Source organism: Drosophila serrata, unplaced genomic scaffold (assembly GCF_035046125.1).
Source record: "Drosophila serrata isolate PLE 108 unplaced genomic scaffold, ASM3504612v1 contig_275, whole genome shotgun sequence".
NCBI lineage: Eukaryota > Metazoa > Arthropoda > Insecta > Diptera > Drosophilidae > Drosophila > Drosophila serrata.
Window position 1 is genome coordinate 663,740 of NW_028257173.1, and position 21,161 is coordinate 684,900.

At 37.1% G+C, this 21,161-nt stretch overlaps 2 protein-coding genes across 4 annotated transcripts in view; both read right to left on the minus strand.

Annotated features, from left to right (window-relative positions):
• The window catches only part of CadN2 (Cadherin-N2), a 99,092-nt gene that overhangs the window by 18,385 nt on the left and 59,546 nt on the right, over positions 1 to 21,161 (minus strand). For 2 of the 3 annotated variants that reach the window (XM_086834923.1, XM_086834924.1), the window contains 6 exons: positions 15,000 to 15,143; positions 10,097 to 10,212; positions 7,907 to 8,071; positions 5,153 to 5,290; positions 1,496 to 1,916; positions 95 to 1,003 (listed from right to left, as the gene is read on the minus strand). In XM_086834923.1, coding sequence (XP_086691049.1) covers positions 95 to 1,003; positions 1,496 to 1,916; positions 5,153 to 5,290; positions 7,907 to 8,071; positions 10,097 to 10,212; positions 15,000 to 15,143 — 1,893 coding nt within the window. The remainder of the gene's footprint in view (positions 1 to 94; positions 1,004 to 1,495; positions 1,917 to 5,152; positions 5,291 to 7,906; positions 8,072 to 10,096; positions 10,213 to 14,999; positions 15,144 to 21,161) is intronic. The other variant, XM_086834925.1, reaches the window with a different exon arrangement.
• LOC110180004 (uncharacterized) lies at positions 11,263 to 14,695 on the minus strand. Its single transcript, XM_086834926.1, has one exon. The coding sequence runs from the start codon at positions 11,897 to 11,899 to the stop codon at positions 11,420 to 11,422; it is 480 nt and encodes a 159-aa protein (XP_086691052.1). The 5' UTR covers positions 11,900 to 14,695; the 3' UTR covers positions 11,263 to 11,419.

The window sequence follows — 21,161 nt, forward strand, 5'->3', positions numbered from 1 at the left end:
ACTTTATAGGGTCGGAAACGACTCCTGCACAGTTTTAGAAGCTTATGACTAAAATGATAATACCCTTCCATTTTATAAACAAATACAAACTTACTGCGGTCATATTCCACTTTGAAGCCGGCTCTGATTTCATCACTGGCCAAGGGATCCAAACGGAATGTAAAGGGTCCTCCATTGCCTCTCTGTCGATCATCGGCATCCTTGGCAGCCACTTCCACGATTTTCCTACCCGAAACATTTTCCGGTAGTGTGGGTCTATAATCCTGGGCAAAGGTCGGCGCATTATCGTTCACATCCTTGACTATCACAGTCAAAGTTGCAGTTGCAGTTCGCGCAGGGTGGCCATCGTCTATGGCCAGGATTTGGATGTGATGTCGATCAAGGGTTTCCCTGTCCAGGGGTCTTTGTATGCTGACAGCTCCCTTGTCGCTAATTGCGAATTGCCTTCGCCGATTTGTGGATCGAACTATCTTGTAGGTAACCTTCGAATGACCACCCTGGTCAGCATCCGTGGCTCGAAATTGCTCCAGAACTGTACCCACTTTCGTGTCCTCGTAGATGGAGACTTCGATGTGCTCGCGATCGAACTTGGGCACATTGTCGTTGATGTCTCGCAGCTTGACCACCACCCAGGAGTACGCCACGTGATACTTATCACTACCACTCGGCCCATCCTCACCCTTATCGTTCACCTGAATGCGAAACCGAAAGCCACTACTCTGCAGGGGATCCTCATAGTCCAATGGTTGAATGATTTTCAGCGAACCAGTGCCATCCGCATTCCGTACCATCGCAAACTTATCCGCCCCGAAGCCACTATTCGCCACCACTTTGTACTGGAACGTGTTGGTTTCATCCTCGTCCTGAACAGTCACCGTCAGGATGGGCGTCTCCGGGATGTAAGTGCCATTTGTCTCGTCCACCTCCGTGAACCACTCGTCCTTGGTGAACTGCGGCGGCATGTCGTTGAGGTCCTTGACGCGAATCGAGGCAGTGCCAGTGCCTGCAAAATTGGTGAATAAACAGAACAGAACAGTGCATCAGCATGGCGTCTATTACAGGGAAATGCAGTGGGAGAAATTAGGGGAAATTTATGAGAGTTTATCTTTAGAACAATAAATAAAACACAGAGAGACAGACAGACAAGTAACCTTAAGGGTCTCAATTATCTGGCAATTATTATTAAACCCACTCAAGGTCTGCCCAAGACAAGTAATCCAGTTGATTGAACTTGAATATTCACAGTAAAGAAATCAATATTTGGTCATTGAGCTAATTGCACTGGTAATCGATATTCGATTTATATATATTTTACAAAAAATCATTCCAAGGTGTCCGAATTCTCCGAATATATTTTAGGAGCAATGGACTGGCCAAATCACGGCAAGGCTCTCAAAATTTCTGCGTATCAATATTAACGCCCACTCGAGGGGTTCGCAGTTAGACAAACAATCTGGCTGATTGAACCTTTGGTCGAGATATTCATGATACTCACCCTTCAGGCCGCCACCATCCATGGCCACCACCTGGATGGAGTAGTCAGGGGTTCGCTCCCTGTCCAGACAGCAGACTGCCGTTTTGATTAGCCCCGTCTCTGGTTCGATTTCAAAGATGGGTGCCCCCGTCTCCTCCTCGATGACGTTCTTCTCAATCGAATAGATTAACTTGGCATTGGTGCTCTCGTTGGGATCATCATAGTCCACGGCGGCCATGGTCATCACGGGACTGCCGGCGGTACCATTTTCAGTGACATTGCCAAAGTAGATGCCCTGCGGAAACTGCGGGGCATTGTCGTTGATGTCCTTCAGGTTAACCTGAATGTCGGCATAGCCAACTAGACCCTCGCCACCCTCATCCTGGGCGAATACGGTGAAGCGCCACTGTGGCCTGCCATTGGGTTGATCTCGATCCAGGGGCTGTGGAAATGGAAAGAACACTCGAAATTATAATCTATTGCTACTTAATAAATCAGAGAGAATGAAATAGATTCCAATTTCGAGAGGGTATTTTTCTGACCATAGAAGTAAGGAAGGATATAGGAAGCTTTAAGAAAGTTGCACTTTTATGTTATCTTATTATCTATTTAGAAATACCATTTATATTTTCTTATTACCAATGTCTGTTATTTTTTCGAGTGTGGATAAGCCATTGGCAGCTGTTTGTTTGTTTGCAAATTATTTTATGCCCTTCGGTAAACTGTAACCGAGCAGAATCCTCTTGAAACCCTTGGGTCGTCGTCAGCCATTGGTTTGTGTGTTTTGTGTTCACCAACCTGGCTTTGATGGCATTGCGGTGGCTCGGTGGCTGGCTTACACACGAGGCGTTATTAGATTTCTATTTCTCATTAAATGAGTTATCCACACGAAATTGCATTGCCAATGACAAAATAAAAGCCATCCATTCGATTGAAATGTCCTCCAGTGTTCGTTTCCTTTCGTTTCGATTCGTTTTATTTGTGTTCGCCTCTAAATATGTCAACAATTTGGTATTGGACGGAGTTTGGCTTTGTCCCCTATTCAAATTACCCTTAAACATTGCTTGCTCAGCTAATACAGATACGTATTCCGTTTTGCCAGTATTTGTGGTCTAGAGTACGATTTGCTTTTACGATGAATTAATTCTGTAGTCTTATTGAAGTAAATGAAAGCTTAGTCCTGTGTATTTGTACTCAAGAAGCCTTCAACTGGTTGAGCCAAAACAAACTGTCAAGAAATATACAAGTGTAAGTACTGATGGAATAAATTATTGATCAAGGTTAAGTCGAAGAAAGCTTTAAATAATATTCCTATATATTGTTCTGTATTCTATTTTAATCTGGTTAAAATTTCGGCTTATACTTCTCTCTTAAAAGACTTTTATAAATACAATTCATTGAAAACGTTATAAAAATATACTTTTACTTATCAACAACGCATTTATTTGCATTTTTCTGTATAGACTTCATTTATTCGCTTTATGTTGTTCAAACCAAACCAGATTAATGATTCGTTTGCAGATCAATCAGCTGTCATAGCAAATACCCTTTAAGCCCGGTTCGCTCAATTAAAGCCGGGTTGCAAAAATATATATATATATATAGATATTCCGGCCACGTGACACGCAATGCGACTGCAATTACAATTTAAATGCCGTCAGTCAGCTGGCAAGAAGCCCAAAGCCTAACTTTTTCCTTTTTTTCCAACCCACACTCAACCAACCATTTTCCTGCCTGATTTTACACTCAATTTTATGCGAGGAAACCGCGCTCCAATAACGAACGACGAACGTCATTTACATGTGGTCGGTTGTAGAGCGTCAAAACCACAAATGCCACATGCTGTCGCTGCCACGCCCACATGCCCCAATGCCGCCCATTTATCCCCCTTCCATTCAACCCACTTTATCCCTATCGTATCGTGGGGGAAACAACCCTATCCGCCAACAATAAAACAAATAAAGCAAACCAACCGCCAGCAGCAACATTTGAACATTTTATGCAAACTGCAGAGTGGGAGGTCCATCTAGCTCTGTGTGTCCAGCAGTGGTGGCAACTATTTACGAACTGGAACTAGTTTTCAACTATATATTTTGATATTTGATATCATAAATGATAAATAAAACATATTACTTTGGAATTTGTAAAGACAATAAATTCCACATCACAAATATACATTTATGAACTAAAAACCTTATAGTTTCTCAACATTAGGAGAGGGTTTCCTTTCCACCCAACTCTTTTCCATTTAAAAACACTCCCTCCTATTAGTTAATTAATTAATCTTATCCATTTTAAATTGATGATAAGATACCTTTTTTTTATGTAATCCAGAGGAAGCAGCACTGCTAGCCACTCGTTCGCTGATGCCCTCTTTGACCCGTTTGTTTTTATGGACTCTGTGTGAAATTAATTGGAGTCTATGTAGCTGACAACCAACGGTGGCATTCCTTTTTTGTTGCATCTAAATGTCATTATTTTTTGTTTGTTGCCCCACCATCCACCCACCCAGTGTCCACAGTGTGCGGTTTGACACAGTTTTAAATTAATCATACGCCACCGAGTCGCGCCGAAAGCTTTTACAATTTACAAAAGTCGAGGGAATGACAGCAATCAGAAGCCGACAAAAAGTGTTAAATATTGAACACGTTTTCAAGCGTTTCCGTTTATGAAACAAGTGATGCTGTTGAAAAATATTAAAAGAGGTGTCAAGTCTCTTAACGTTTTTTTGTAGGGTATTTTGTTGCTGCATGGTAAAGGGAAACTATGTTGTACCTTATACTTGTGCAGTACTATAAATAATATTTGAAATTGAAAATATTTTAGATAAAAAACATTTTATGTATTGATTTCATTATCTTCTAAAAATATATTTTAAACTCTAAACCTTTTCATTTTTATAGATCCCTTTAACTAAATTGTTCTCCTGGGTACTATAGTAAAAATTTAATGTTTTCCATTCTCAGTTTATTGCCATTAATTTTCCTATGAACAATTTATTCAATTTTACATTTTCTAAATCCCAAAAAAAAAACTTTTACTCTTAAAATCGTTTTTCTTGCTTTTTTTATGCAAATATTAAGTAGGTGCAGGCGGCTTTTTTGATGCCAATAAAAATTATGACGTTCTTGGTGGACTTTAGGTTATTTATTCAAAACCAGCACTTGGACACACACAGCCTTGGCAAGGTCACCCGACCCGCATAAATTCAGGGTAGCCATGGGGCCAACCCATACTCAACGTCCAAAAAGGCAGTGACCCTCTCATTTTTTAACTGTTCACTCGTCACACAATATAAACTGCGCCATTGTACGAGCATAAACTGTGGCTCAATTGTGACGGCCCAAAGCCGAGTCCCTCTGGCTGCAAATACCCCCCGAGGGGCTTATGAAAATACCCCCAGCTGGAACACAAACGGAAAAACTTATTTTCCTTTTTTTATTTCCTTCTTTTTTTGTGCATTGCTGTTAGGGGAAAGTCAAAGAGAGTGGGGACAATTTTTTAACTGGCTTTCATTACGCCCGTTTTACGAAGGGGAACTCGAAATTGGAATCTGTTAAGGGTAATATCACCCTGTAAACATTTAATAAGCTGATCAACTTAAGGTTATAATAAATAAATAATACATTCTTAAAAACATTCTTAAATACTCAAAACAATGCTCAACAAAACACTTACCTTGAGTACAAAAATATCGCCCGTTGTGCGATTTATATCAAATTTACTATTCGCAGGATTATCAGGGTCGATGCCTTGGCCAGTCAGGAAATATACAATATTTATTGGTCTATCTACATCGCCATCGGTGGCGGTAACCTGAAAAAGAGAACGAAATGCGGTTTGGTCACAAAAAAGTGCATTATATCGGATATACATATATAGAGAGAGAGAAAGAATCGAAATCAGAATCAGAATCAGAATCGAAATCATTTTCAGGTGCTACCCAAATCGACGGGGGGTTAAGCGATTTTTCGTGCCCTCGCTGGACGCTGCTTACGATATTGGAGGCTATAAATCAAATATGCAAATGAGCCAAATGCTTTAAATGTCCAATAAAAGGGCAACGTGAATGTTGAAATGGGGAAAACCAGAGAGGGGTCGATGGGGGGAAGGTTGCAAAAAAATCTGGACAGTGGGCGTGGCCTTTGCCAGCCCAGATTGCTTGTAAATTTATGCTTCGATTTATTTTTTTTGCTCTCCTATTTTTTGCCCATTTTATTTTTTGCTTCCCCTCAATGGACGCCACAAAATATTGTCAGGCGGACAAAAAAAAAAACTGAATGGAGAACGAAATGCTAATATTACAGAGATTTATGTAATTATTCAATCGGATTTGGGGTTTTTCTTTTTTTTTTTTTGTTTTATTGTTTTATTTTTATTTTGTTCGTTTCTCGGCCTTGCGGTTAGTAAATGAAATCAGCATTTAGAAGTATTTTCTTGGAATATTTGATCATAGGCAAAATGGTCATTGAGTTTGATTGGGCTGAACGAGAGAGGAATAAAATCGAATAAATGTGAAACAATTGAGCAATTTTAATCCGCAGAGACTTGAAAATATTTTACTCTAAATTGAGGCATTCGACACTTATATTTACATCAGAAAGTATTGCGAATTATAATAGAGTGTGTAAATGCACTTCAAGTACTCGTAATCCTTTTTTAACAAGCGGCTAAATACTTGAGAAATATGTTAGTGAGTAAAATGCAATATGCAAATTTTGTTGCCAATGCAGATAAAAAGGGAATAATGTAACTTAAAGGGAATAATTGCCTTGTTCAGTTCAGTTCCCTTTTTGAAACTGAGCATCCTTTTCACTCTGGCCAAGTGGAGTTATCAGAGTGTTAAAACAAAGCAAGTTATGCATGAGTCCTGCATGTGTGCAACCCATTTTCTATTGTAATGCGAGAGGGAAAAAAGCGGGTTTCAGCTGACAATTACAGGCAAACTTGTAGCAATATCCTTTGGGTCCTTGGTCCATTAAATCATCGTCACGTGTTAAGTGCCTGCCATTCCGCCCGCCGCCCCGTATTCCCCCAACCATTTCCCGCACATTCACAATGCGACAATTTACGTTAAATGTTCAACACAATTTGATATGACAAAAGAGTTGTCTACGTGCCATCATTGTGCCCATTATTATTGCCTCGCCCCGCCCCGCTTCAGGGGCGGAAACGAGCCTTCGAGTGGCATCGTTCCATTGTCCTTACACAGAAGTCCCGCCCACAGAGCTCTCCCCATTCATGGTTATAATTGAAATGCCTTTACCATATATTCCAGGCAAGTGCAACGCTTTACATAAAAATATTTGCATTGCACAGGAATCAATTTGGGTCCAAAAGGTGTCGGCGACGGCAAACGAATTTTATTCAAAGATATATATATATATATATCGTCAATTATGCGGGCAGCCAGGACAATGTGTGTCCCCTGTAGCATTTTGCCACGGCATAAATGTGTAATTAAAAAATCGCCTTGTTTTTAAGGATACGCTCGTTGAGCTGTGCAATTTTAATTTGTATTTAATGTTAAAGTGCAAGCCAGCAAAAGTTGGCAGAAATTGCATGCTCTTTGCATGAATTGAAACTCAATTGACTTAAGAAATATCTCGAGGGATTTCAGATATTATGTATAATGGGATATATTAGCTATTTTTTGTGAAAATATCTCTAGCTTCATTTGCTTTTGCTTTCATCAGTTTTTCCGGTTAACAAAACATTTACTAAATAATTGTCATTTCCGTTAATGCAGAGTATTCAAATTTTGATATAGCCATAAAGTTTGTTTTCCCCTGAACTCTGTACTTTATGCTGGTAAATTATTGCTTGAATAAAAGTCGCTTGTACAGAGATATATACACACGGCCTGAGTGTTATTCTTATGTGTGTGTGCATATATGAATGCGGATACATAAAGTTGATGTATGTATTTATGTGTGTGTGTGCAGTGGCATTGCGCAACTATCACGTTATTATTAATGAATGAGTATTTATTTGTATTTACGGCTGAATTGTTATACGCGAGAACGGAGAGAAGTTTTCCCTTTTTGCCAGGCCCGGTTATCCGCATTTCTCCGCTTTCCCAATCACATTTCGTGGGGATGCTATCCGTTTGCCACTAGAGTTTCCCAGCCTGCTGTTTGCCTTCGGCTTGCCATTCTTTTTTATTGTTTCACTTTTTTGGCTTTTTATGCAAATTGCGTATATTGTGTGTATTGTATTGAAATTATCTGAACTGTTCGTGGTGCTGCTAGTGTCAATATTTAAATTGTGCGAGGCCGATAAAAGTTGCTCTGGAAAGTAGGCAACACTTTTAATCGGATCTCGTTCGACCACCAAAAGTGAAGACTGAGGCTTTATTTAATTTTCTTGTATTTTTAAGATGAAAAGGAAGCCATTTTGAGGTGAATATTTATTGAGGAGGTAGTCACTTACCTGCAGAATACGTTTGGGCAGATTGCGATCGTCTTCCTCAGTGATTTGTGTGCGATATGTTTGACGATCGAAAACCGGTGGATTATCGTTGACATCGCGAACGTTGATCACAACGGTGGTGTAGTTGTTTTTGCGATTTCTCGTCGCCTCTAGCCGAAGTTCATACTATAAAATAATATAAAACAAGAAAACAATTAGAGAAATATTGAATATTTTCCTAAAAAGTACATTACAAGTCTTTTAAGGCACTCAAACCTTTCACAAACATACTTTATTGTTTGCAACTCACCAAAACTAATAATGCTCATGCAGATAAGTGAATTGAAAACCCCCTAAACAAGCCTCAACAGTATTTCCAAAACACAAAACTACATTTATGAAAATTTTCCAGAAGAGAATTTTCAGGGAATTGTGTAGAGGTTTATTTCGGCTTGACGTGCTTGATGCGCCTGATGCTAACTCTCGGAGTCGCAATTCGAACAACAAAAGCTAAAATCGCATGAACGGGCATGGTAACTTTTTTTTTTCCACGGGTTGAACAAAACAAAGTAACAAAACCAAATAAAAAAGTAAGGGAACAAAAAAGAGTAGAACCAAATACGAAATTGGCAACACATGTTCGGGGCACTGTGCGGCTTGTTGTTTTGGTTGTGGCACTAGTAGAGCTTGTTGCATGGCTGGGCATTGACAGCTACACGGATTTCCAGTCCTGTGGGGGTGCCAGAAACAAGTTGCGTAGAGGTGATGAGTACGCTAGGCAGGATATGGGGGAACAGGATCTATCCATACATGTACATGTGTCTCATATCCACAGAGGAATACATTTCAATGGAGATGCCATATCCAAATAAGCTCTTAATGTTGAAAGAATGTTTGAAGAAATTTTGAAGAGCAAACTTTTTAAATAACTGATAATCAGTTGAATAAATTTATCTATTAATTCAGTTTCTCATACATTCATTTCTTATACATTCATAAAAATTCTATTAAGAAGCAAACTCAAATTCTTAGTGAAAAATTAAAAACAAAATCTTTTAGTTAATTATTTTCCCCAGTGCCGAATGGGTGCGTTAGCAATCACGTTAAAAATGCGCATTGGGAAATGTAACGACAGCTGTAGCTGTCTATATATCCCCACGAACCCTCCGGCTCTTTGGAATGGAAATGCTTTCGGCGTGTAAGCGAATTTTCCCTTTTTCGGATTAATTTTTTTTTAACTCCTCGTCCTGCCTTGTTGAAAGTTTGACTCCCTTTCCTTTTCCCCAAAAAAGTTTTTGCATAGTTTTACATTTTTATTTTATATTTTTTTTGTGTTTCTGTCTTTGTTGTTGTTCTTTACCAAGGCAGAAAAATATATAAATTATGCATGCAACGCAAAGTTAGACCCTAGAAGCAAAAATAAGACTAAGAAAAATGTGCATCAACTTGTAGACAAGTGTCTGTACTGGCAGAAAAAAATCATGTAAATGGAAATTAAAATAAAAAATATATATACAGTCAGACTGAGTTACTATCGGTACAAATACAAATATTTTTAAGAACTTTCTTTACACTATATAAAGAAAAAGGAATTAAAGTCGTAGTAATTTTGTATTGTTACTAATTGCAGGGTATTATTATTTTGGGAAGAAGCCTTAAAAGATATGAAGAGTCATTTCCGACCCTATAAATCCAATATATTGTTGATCAGCATCAAAAAAAAGAATTGATCTAGCTATGTCTGACAAAAATTAAAATTTTTCGAAATATTTAAAAATGTTATAAGAGGTTACATCGTTAAAATATTCAAAAATTGACAAAAAGTGTAATTTTTTAACATTTTAAATTGAATATGCAGAATTGTTATCCTATTAAAAACTAACATAGGAAAGCTTTCTAAATTAAAATTAAATTATATTTTTTTCTTAGTTATGAGATTATAAAAGTTATATATATAAAAATATGTCATATAAATATTGATTTAAAGAATTCAAATATTATAAGGCTTTGTTATAATCGAGTTCCTATTTAATACTGAAATTACAAAGAGACCGCAAGGGCTCCTATACTTCGGTGTTCTTTATTTTCCTTTCATGTTTAAGAATTAATTTATTGTTAATTTAGATTATTTCTTTCAGTGCTGGGTAGTGGGTGAGCCCGAGACCCTGTCAGCAGTTGTGTAGACATTTTCCAGTGCAGTCAACTACTTACCCTTGGCCGCGTTTCGTAGTCGAGTGGACTTGCCACGTAAATGACACCGGTTGTGTTCTGTACGGCAAAGGCATTGCCTATGTTACCGCCTGTGATCTGGTATCGAATATTCGTCGCTGCAAGGATAAAACGTGGAAAAAATTGGCGTTAAAAAGATTAAATTTAATGCGTCAGCGCACAGGGTTAATTAAGCTCGTTTATCGAGGGCATGGCGCCCACTTGGCGTATACGTAATGGAAATTAATTCGATTGGATTCTATTAAGATGTCAAAAGAAAGCTGAAAAGAGTTTTAAATTAAATAAAGGAGTCTTCTTTGCTTATCATTAACGGATATTTTATATATAATTTCTATACATATATGTAAATTAGATTTAAATCTGTATCGTTTATTTCTAATTGTCTTTATTGTAGTTCTATTTCAACTTTAAGTTCGTAGTAATTTTAATTTATTTAAATGACTTAAGAAAGAATATATACACTACAGATAAATTTTCTTCAAAGAATGAAGAAAAAGAGCTTTGCCGAGATCAAAAACAAAGAGCTAAAGTCAAGGAGGAAAAACGCAGGCAGCTGAAATAATTAAGTTCATTAAAAACATTTTGCACCCACAGGAGAAAGGCGAAAGGACACGCCCCTGATGTTTTAAGGGAATGTCAGCAACAACAAGACGCCATATAATTTACTTATTTCATGTTTAAACAGCCTGCGAAAGTGTTGTCTTCTCTGGCGGAATATGAAAATGCTCTCACATGTGACAGCAGGGACACGTCTGATGGAAACCTGGGGAAAAACCAGGGGAGTGGAGCTGCGCGTGAGCGAAGAAAATGCGGGAAAATGCGGAGGGAAACCAGGGACTGATGTTGCCACATTGTCTGTGAATTTATGCGGAAACGTGAAAGGCAAACATTAGCGTAAATTAGCGACGCGTAAATCGCTTAACCTGCTCGGCTAGCCAGAGATGAGGAGGGTTGGATGCTGGATGTTATGTGTTAAAAGTTGGCAGAACAGGAAGTCGGGAAGCTCGAGTTTTGAGGCATTATAACTTGGCCACATTTGGCTTTTGCTGTTTGTGGCCTTAACAGCTTTCTGCACAATTAGAGAATCTCCCTGAGATCTGCTTGAAAAGTTATAAATATTTACTAGATATCTAAATATAAAAGAGTAATTTTGCATGCAACATTTTCATTTAATTATTTCTTTATAAACTCTCGTAACGAAACGCAAATTAAAGAACAAATTTAGACGCAGTTATAAGTTTCTGCTGGAGCATTATTTTCTCCTTCTTGGGCATTCACAAAAATTGAAGATAATTATCTATGTATCTATGATAAATAACTTGGATTGTACCCCAACTCCCGGTACATTTGATCTTGGGTGAATTTGATGAAAGTATCATATTGCTCAGCCATAGACTTGGTCAGCTGCACTTCATATTCTTCTCGGAGACGATCTTCAGTTTGTTCCATCAAGTCAAAGCACATATTTTTCAATTGTTGATAGGAAAACATATTTTGATTATCCTTGGTAATTGTCTTATCAGTATTGCAATGTGTTGTCTGAGTTTCTGTATCCAAATCACTGGAATCTGAGTCCAAAAGTACTGGTAATCCTTCCATAAAATCGCTGGGAATCAAACGCATTACATCTTTTTCAATTTTCTTATTATTTCCAGTCTTTGTGGATATGGGATTATTTCCTGTAATTTTTGTAGAGCAATCCTGACGCAGTCGCTTCGAAGGGATGATATCCTCCTGGATAACATTTCTCAAGGAATTAGATCGCTTGCGGGATACTTTATACATGACTAAGATGTTTTTAGATTTCTTCTTTTTAAATTTGGAATTATTATTTGACGAACATGTGATCTGTTCACTTCGAGTTAATAAAATGAACTGAGGGAGAGGAGAGTTTCCTCTATTGAAGTTTAACAATTGTCAGCCTGCTTTAGTTATATATTTATATATTTACATATTGTTAATAAAGTCAAAAGTATCTACAATTTCAGCAACACCCCTCGCACAAGCAATTTATGTTTTAAGATTTTTTCACAATCAAATTTACTGCTCATCGCTTGAGGAAAACCTATAAGATATTCTCTAGTTTAAACATCTACTTGTGCTTGTTTTTCTTTTCTACTTTTTTTTTTATAATGTTTTATAATGCTAGACAATAACAAAAACAGGGGCATTAGGAGTAGCTCAGGCGAGTCGTGTTAAGTAGTCCCCAGCCTTACACAATGACGTTTACAATTTACGATGTCATGACGCCATTTTTAAATCACTGATAATGATAATAAATTAATATACAGGCACGAGGGACTCGGGCACACATGGGAACAGCCGGAACCAAGACCGAGGCAGTAAAAATCTCCAAGGTCCTTCCTCTAATGTTGTGTCTGCTGTGTGTACTTATTTAGCATGAAAAGTCATTTTAAAAAGTGGAGGAAAAGCATTCACTGCTTTCTGCTCTTGTTTTGATCTTCCTAGGCTTTCGCGTGTGTAGGTTTTTTTTATTTTACTTTCCTTGAAGGTTGAGGGTGGCAGCTAAGTGTTTTTGTGGAAGTGTTTCTTGTTATTTTTTTTCGGAAGAGCACCTAAGCTTGTGCGGCTTTAAAAATGTGTTTTTAAAGGGATGTCTTGGAAAAAATAAATGAGCATCGTTTGCTTTTGAGTGGGAGAAGTTCTTCGAACTGGCTCGAATGTGACAACATTTGGCCAACACATGTGGCAACCGCTTGCGCACACTCAAATAAATAATCTCTTCGCTCATAAATTTCGAATGTGGCACGGAATGGCACAAAAGTTTTACAGCTCCATTCGATATTCGTATTTGAAAAGTAGAGGCAAACCATGGCAACGCAAGAAATCACATAAAAGATTTCTCCTGACCCTGTTTTCTTTTACGCGGAGCCTTCAATTCATATTCCATTCCGCAGAAGGAAAAGCTTTTCCCTTCGCCGAGTAGTTCTCAATTTTTCGTGTGCACATTTATTCTTCCGTTTGTCGGCGTTGTTTTCTTTTTTCCCCTTAAAGGACCTACACTGGTCTACAACAGAATAGAAACAAGGCCAACATTTACCATTACTTTTTTTCTTTAAAATGCATAAACAGGCTCAAGGCTTAAAAATATTATTTTTTAGCTACATAAATATCTGAATCAATTTTTATAAAAGCATGGTCTTTGCTATAATTTTCATGGAAAGACGAACTTATATTATATTTTATATATTTAGAATTTAACTCAGCCTCATGTCATGTGTTTTAATGAAATCAAAACTCTACAATATTGGTTCCATACAAATACTTGTTGTGTGGCACTGTGTTATTGTGTTGCCAGGACTGTTCCCTTTTTCCAATTCGGGTTAATGCTTTTTTCGCTGTCGTCGCGTCGGCGTCAACAAGGATTCAGACATCCTTTTGCTGAAATGTCCTTTGCGAGCTGTTGCTGTTGCTGTTGCTGTTCCTGTCGTGGAAGCAGATCCAAGGAAAGACAAAGTTCTGCCCGCAAGCTTGGCGCGTCTCCCTTCGGTGGGGAAAAAGTTGTTAAACGCTCTCAATGAGATTTTGAATGTTTTTCGTGCTGCAAATCGTATCTGCCACAGTCTCAGAACTTCACTCACTCCCCCACAGTTCGCTGTTGTATTAACAATAATAATTTCCGCATGGGAATCAATAGAGAAATATACAAATACGCATATTAGATGCTCACTTGCCCCTCATTTGTGTTTGTCTTTGTATTTTATGGATTTATGCATGACTCCGAGCTGTATCTTCTGTGTGTAGGCTGTGTATCTTTGCCTTCAATGAGCCTTTATTTGTTAATATTTCGCAAATATTTGCGGTACATGGCCAGTGTCTAATAATATTTGACAATGGCTGCGCAGCATTAAAATAAATAAATGCTGTAAATGTTTATTATGAGCCTGAGAGCGTGGGCTGGAAAAATATATTCTCAAAGCGGCGCTTTAATATTTATGCATAAATTTGTGGCCCCATGCGGGAAATTGCCAAATTGGTTTTTTCCAAATGTTTATGGCATCCTATATGTACATTTTCGTATAATTTTTTGGGTGCTTTATGGAAGGAAGTCATTGGATTCATGACTCAAACTGACTGCAAATGTAACTGCCGCATGATTTAGCAAAATATCATGTAAGCAATTGTTTATGGATGACTTTGTTATTGCTACCATTTATAAGTTTGAAGGAATGACAGTTCGATTTGAGTAAAGGTAAATCAATTCCTGCTTCTGGTTATCATTGTATAATCAGCTTTTTATCTGTGCTCTAATTATTTTTGTATATTTGATTACTTTTCTATTCAAATGTCGTCAGCACATAAATATATTTTGATGACATATTTGTCAAAAGATTTCACAGTTCAGAGAATCAATTCTATTTCAATTCATACATCTATGTAAGAATAATAATAGCTGTAAACATATTATTCTTATTATTTCATTTATAAAGTTTTCTATGCTTAAAAAGTTTAATTATTATTGATAAATTTGGTAAAGTATTGCTGCTATTTTAATATATTATTCGAAGCACATGCTTAATTGCTTTGCAAGCCTTTGCAAATATGTTTTGTGAAACTCTCTGACTCGTGAAAATCTTGCCCTGAAGCAGCTGTCTGCAGCCTAATATCTTTCAAATGCAAATCATTGCCCATGACATGAGCACACAGCATCCAGACAATTGCAATTAAAGACACACTTAATTAAATCAATTGCCAACTTATGCAATATATATTCTTTTGCTCGAACGATTAAGTACGATAGATTTTCTTGGCCCGAGTGGAAATCTAATTTAAGACAAAGGGAAAATCACATAAAATTGGATACGGGGAGAGGGCTTATGGTTTATGGCTTATGTCTGCCCCTTGGGTTTTGGGTTTTACTCACACTCATTGTGATCCTTGGCGTTGACAGTGAGGACTGTGCTCTGCAAATCGGCATTTTCATCGATTTCAGTCTCGTACAGAAATCTATCGAAATATGGCGGTGAATCGTTTTTGTCGGCGATACCAATGCGTACAAATTTTGTAACTGCAAATGAGAAAAAAGAAAGAAGAAAAGCCATGATATATATACTGTTTATACTTATATATAGATTGCTCGGTGCGGTGCGTTTATAGTGTATGAAATGCCAATAAGCAGCATTAATTATCGCAAATTTATTGATTGACAAATTGTGTGCGTGCCTCCTTTGGCGCTCGAGGAAGTCGTAAACTTGTCGGTTTATGCCCAAAACGTGGCAGGCATAAAGAGTGAAATACCCCACATATACCCATTGCTATATATTAGTATTACTTGGAAAAAATATTCAGTTTCTTAATAAAAAATATATTACATTTTAGACAACTTAAAATATAAATAATGCAGCAAGATATAATATTGAAACACAACTTTACAGGCTTTTAATAAAGTATATTAAAGTGAAGTTAATAAAATAACAGTCTAGAACTTGTAAATAAATTTTGTCTTGAGTATATTTCGGTAAAGAATAATTATAAATATCAAATCTAATATTATTTTAGGGCTTTTACTTCCGTTAATTGTCATCCTAAGTAATTTGTTAACATGCTGACAAAGCCTTCGCCCAAAAAGATGCCCAACTATTTTCTCAACGCATAAGTGTAAGCTGCCAAACTAAAAGCGAACAAAAATCACAAAACAATCCACTCAAAGTGAAAACTTTATTCCTTCCCTTGATGCCAGTTGAAAGCGAAATAAGTTTTTACCAAAGTGCACAGCGAATTGAAGGTTTTTCCTGCAGTTGCAGGGACGTTTGTTTGCCTCGCTTTATTTGCTTATTTCCTGCTAATGTCTTGCCAAACAAAACTTTCTGAATAGTTGTGTAGTTTAGTTTTTCGGAGGGAACGTGCGTTAATGAGTTTTATTCGAGCAGCTCAGCTCAGGGCGAACACCGGAATTGCACTTCACAAATAAGCGTGGATTTTTGTAAATTCCCCTCGAGAGAAAGTTTACCAAAACTACTGCACAAGTCGGGTAAACTTGACAATTGTTTTCCCCTTCAAATATGAAATCCCCTCAAAGTCCTGCCATAAGCATTCGGAACCTTTTCGGGGACTCTTAAGTTTTCCCTAAATAATTAAGTTACATTCCATTTGGCTGCCTGAATATTTTTACGAGTCCGTCGTCCTTTTGTCAGTGTAACTAACAAAGTGTTTTAAAACGTTCAATTTTCCCAAGAGCCTGGGGATGACTTAAAAGGTCCTTCGTCTTCGTTTTTATAGCATTTCCCACATGACGGAAGCAATAATCTGTTTTCACAAATTTTGTACTACAAAACAGACACAAAAAGCCTGCCAAAACTTTGGCATTAATATGTATATGTGCTTGATAAAAGTACATATATTCTCAACCAAAAATAAATATTCTTTTGCAAAGTAACCGAACCTGGCAGTCACACATCATAAAAGAGCCGAAAGCCGAATGGGGAGTGAGTGACGGGAGAATTAATATTGCCAGAAGGCGCTCGGTGCGTATACGTAATATTCATTGAAAGAGGCAAAATCCTTTCGCCTGCAAAAGCATTTTTGTAAATGGACTCTCGTCCCTTTAGTGCTTTAATCTCTTTCAAAGCATGTTTTAAAATTTAATTTAACGAATGCAAATATGTCTGTAGTAGTATTTCTTAAGCGTGCAATTTATTTAGCCATAATATAAACAAAAGATGGCCATGTCAAAGCCCAATATATGGGATGCGTTTGTTGTCCGTTGGCTACTTTTTGCTTTTTGCACATCTTGGTTGTTGGCAGATGACATAAATGGGAAATACAATATGTGGGAGCCAAGCGAAAGTGTTGAGCAAACTTTTGATGTTTTACTGGGCAAAAGTCTAACAAGAGTGCAGTGAAGAAACTGGTAAACTGTTTAATCTATTTGGGACCAAACATCGGTTTTGTTTGCTTTGTAAGAAACTTGATTGAATTTTAGCAAAAAGTTGCTGGCATGAACATCGCACAGTGATGTTTGAAAAACTAATTAAATATATGAAAAGCAATGCTCACTCGCCCCCTGTTTTTGCGGGGTGAAGAGCAAAAGTACTTCTGGGCAGTGTTTATGGAAAAGCCACTTAAATTTCAGCACTTCAACTGCTGCTCACACATCACACATTCACTTGAATGCAACACGAACATGCTCAAGTCAAATTTGAGAACCCTTTCAGCTAAAAAATGAGATGAAAAAATGAATGAACGGAGTCCTTTTACACACAAAAACTGAGTGTGTGTTTGAAGAGGGAGGGTAAGACAAATAGAATCTAATTTAGAATTTAGCTCTTTGCTTTATTTAGTTTGGAGGTAAGTCTAGCACGTAATATGGTCCTTCTTTTGGCTCAGAAAATGAAAGAAAATGAGCCAAAATGAAAGAAAATGAGAAATGAGCAAAAATAAATACACACACTCTCGCACACACACACATAGGCCACTCGTTTCCGAAGGTAGCAGCAGCTCAAGCGGAAATCTCGTATAAATAAGACCCCAGAAGAAGGGAAAAGCGTTTAGGAAAACCTACTCACAGGATTCTCCAAGTACCAAGTACCTTCACCATGTGTGTGTGCGAGTGTGTGTACAATATACTGAATAAATACAAATACTCTACACACCCTTATACACACACCTCATACACATTTTGGACGGTGAGCAAACATCGCTGGCAGTTGAAATTGCATTTCCCTGTGTTTTACTTCCTTGTTTTTTTTTTTTTTGTTTTTTGGATTGTGTTGCCTTACTCTCAGCTATCTTGACTTAATTTTTTGGCACTCTGGCATTATGGTTAGGTAAACTGGAATGGGAATATGTACGGTGTAATACTGACTTGGTAAACAAAGATGAAAATGAAAGTTGGGAAAGTGAAATCAAACTGAATTGGATTTCGCTTAGACTGTTCTTAGAGATGATTGAAAATGAAAGAGTTTTGGCTTAAGTAATGATAGTTGTTTTTAGTTTATATAGGAATTTTTTACGGTAATCAAAATGTATAAAAATCAACTGGTAACCCCTTTAAATTCTAGCATAAACTTTATAAGAATCTAAATCACAATATATTAAAAATAATATCATATACTTTAGAAATCAATCTTAATATTACAATATATATTCCTCAATCTGTGAATCTCAAATATTCTTCTTATATATATATATCCTTAACCCCTTTGCCTTACCCCTTTGTAAAAGCCAAAAACTCACTGCTTAACTTGGTTAAAGTGGGCTGCCTGCTTTTATTTTTTTGTTGGTGTTAAATTGAGCGTCAAAGTGAACTTCGCTGCTGGCTTTTCCAGGCCCTCCTCTTGATTTTCCAACCCAGTCAAAAGGGCTCACTTTAAACTATTAACGTGCAGGTAAGAGGCGGCTCATGGCCCGGGGAGAGGGAGAGGGGAGTGAAGGCCAGTGGCTGTTCCAGGTGAGGAGCCGTCAGCTATTTATGGCCGCAGAACTGGCACACTAACAAGCCCGACCACGCCCCCTTCAGCCCCAACGCCCACCCATAAGCCATATGTCAGTCCATGAATGACTGACGGCTGGAACTGCTTTTTTTTTCTCTTCTCATTTCTTTTCTTTTTCTCCTTTTTTTTGCAGACCCCCCGTAAACATTTCTCTATTTTATATGCTGCTTTAGAATTCGTTTTTTGTTGTTCTTTTTCTCTCTTTTTATATTTTTTGTTTAGAAAAGCAAAATAAATAATAAAAAAAAGGAAGGAATGGTAAGGGAAAAATGTGTGCAAAGTGGCGTCAAATGTCAGAGCTGTTCAAATCAGCCATGGTAAACATAGACAGACACCCTGCACCGTGCACCCTACACTCGCCAGAGATAGTCAAAGTAGTTTGTGTTTTTCCTCCCCCTTTTCCTTTTTTTTTTTAGTTAAAAGCAGAGGAAGAAACATTTTCCAAAAGGCAACAAAGCGCATCACATTAAGACTGACAGGATGTTTGGGTTGGGGAAAATAGGGGAAAAACTGCGGGAATACTGTTGGAGCTTTCCCTTTGACAACTGGAATCTGTGAGGGTTTTTCCATGGGTTTTCATGGGTTTCCCATGCTGTCACTGGCTTTGGCTTATCCCCCCAGATTGGGTGACAGTTTTCGGACGCTTCTGTTTTACCAGTCATAATATCTAATATTTGATAGATAAAATGTATCGATTGACTGAAGAGGAAAATATGCTGGCACTTAAATTAGGGCTTTCAAATTTTAATAGTCAACAAATGCAGTCATAAATTTTAAAATTTATTTCCAAAGGAATTCACATCTGCTATGAATTCTTAGAATTCGGAATATTAAATTTATTGTAAAGTTATTCTAGGTTGTAATGTAATATTTACGTTATACTACTCTTCCTTTCATATTTTAAGTTATTATAGCTTATAATCAATTTTATTTAAACCTTGACACACATTTATTTTAAATTACCTATTCTACCTCCTGTTCGCACAAGGAATGTCATAAAATAAACTCATTAAATCGTTACTTAATTACTTTAAAAGTTTTCAGAGTTCAACTTCAAAGGTGCAAAATTATTTGTCTAACAAAGAAAACCTAAATTGTCTTATTAGACACCTCAGGCTGTTCTCTTCGCCCCCGTGGCATAAATTTTGTTTGCCAGAAAATCTAGTTACGCAAATGCCTTCAAAGTTGTGCCACAAATAAATAAATTACAAGTTTTAATTTGCTAATTAGTTTTGAGGGCGAAGCGTTTGACGACAAAAACAAACAAATAAATAGATAAATATGCGCTAGAGTGGAAATTACATACAAAATAAAGTGAGAATAAATAACCGAAATGTTTTTGTGGCAATAATTTAATCCTCAAGGCGTTCAACGGGGCTTAGTGCCCACACTCACACACACACATACACAGAATTCATTTCGCAATAAATTTTCAGCAAGTTTATGATAATCTCATGTTGTGTTTACTCATGTATTTTGGATTAAGTTCTCGCTTTTAGTTTTCTGTGTAATATGCAAAAAAGTTTGTTGGTTACGCAGAGTAAAACAAATATTGACAGGGATCGATGTGGTGGGAGGATGGTGGAAAATCCCACCCGTTTTTGTGCGTGTGAAAGTTATTATTAGTTTAATGCGCCGCGTGTCGATGAGCGGAAGGGGAAGTGATTTTAACAGTGCGTATGCGTGATATGTCATGTGGCAAAAGTTTAAACTGTCTGACAGTTTTTACACACACTCTCTCCCCTCTCCCCCTGAAAGCATTATGTTGATGTATTCATAAGCTAGGGTTCTGTTTTGTTTCGGTGGATTTGTCGGTTAGGAAGTATGGGTATAATGGCAGGCCATTTGACTTCTGGCTCACACACACATACACATTGATTGAGGTGAGGTATAGTATATGTGTGCCTGTGACTTTTATAATTAGTTTCACCATTAATTTATGACTGCGGTCTGCGCACTTTGATCTTGCCAGCAAATGCTTTTGACACTTGACAGTTGCTGCAGTTATTAATTTTTTTTTCTTTTCAAAAATAATGGTGTCCATTAGGTAATTTAAATAAATTATAACTTTTTTTTCATACACGAATCATTATTAAAAAACATATGTATTCTGTATATTATGAATAAAATATTAATGCTCTTTGATCTATACAAATTAAAAAAAAGGTGGTTAATCTTTTGATGATGCTCCATTTGAAGGTTTGGAAAATAATCTGGCGAAATAAAATTAAATGTGAATTAAAATTTAAGTACTAAATATTATAACATATAAGAATAAATACAAAAGAATTAAATATATATAAATGGCTCTCTAAGAGTTTCGTTTAAATAATCATGTCCTTCTTTCCTATTAGTTTTTAATAAAATAATGTAAATGATTTAGTTATCTTTTTAGAAGTCACGCATTATAATCAGTCTAAAATTTCTGCCTTTGCTGATTTAGCATAAAAACCAAATCTCACAGGGGAAACCCTTTGACTCATCCCCCTGAAAGGAGTACAATTAAATCCGCTTAATGAACTCGTTGAACCCGACGAAATCCAAATAATACCCTTTGGGTCCGGTCCGTCATGTATTCAATTCCCATTTTTTTT

Coding starts and splice junctions, on each gene's coding strand:
- LOC110180004 (XM_086834926.1), bottom strand. CDS start 11,899: ATGTATAAAGTATCCCGCAAGCGATCTAATTCCTTGAGAAATGTTATC.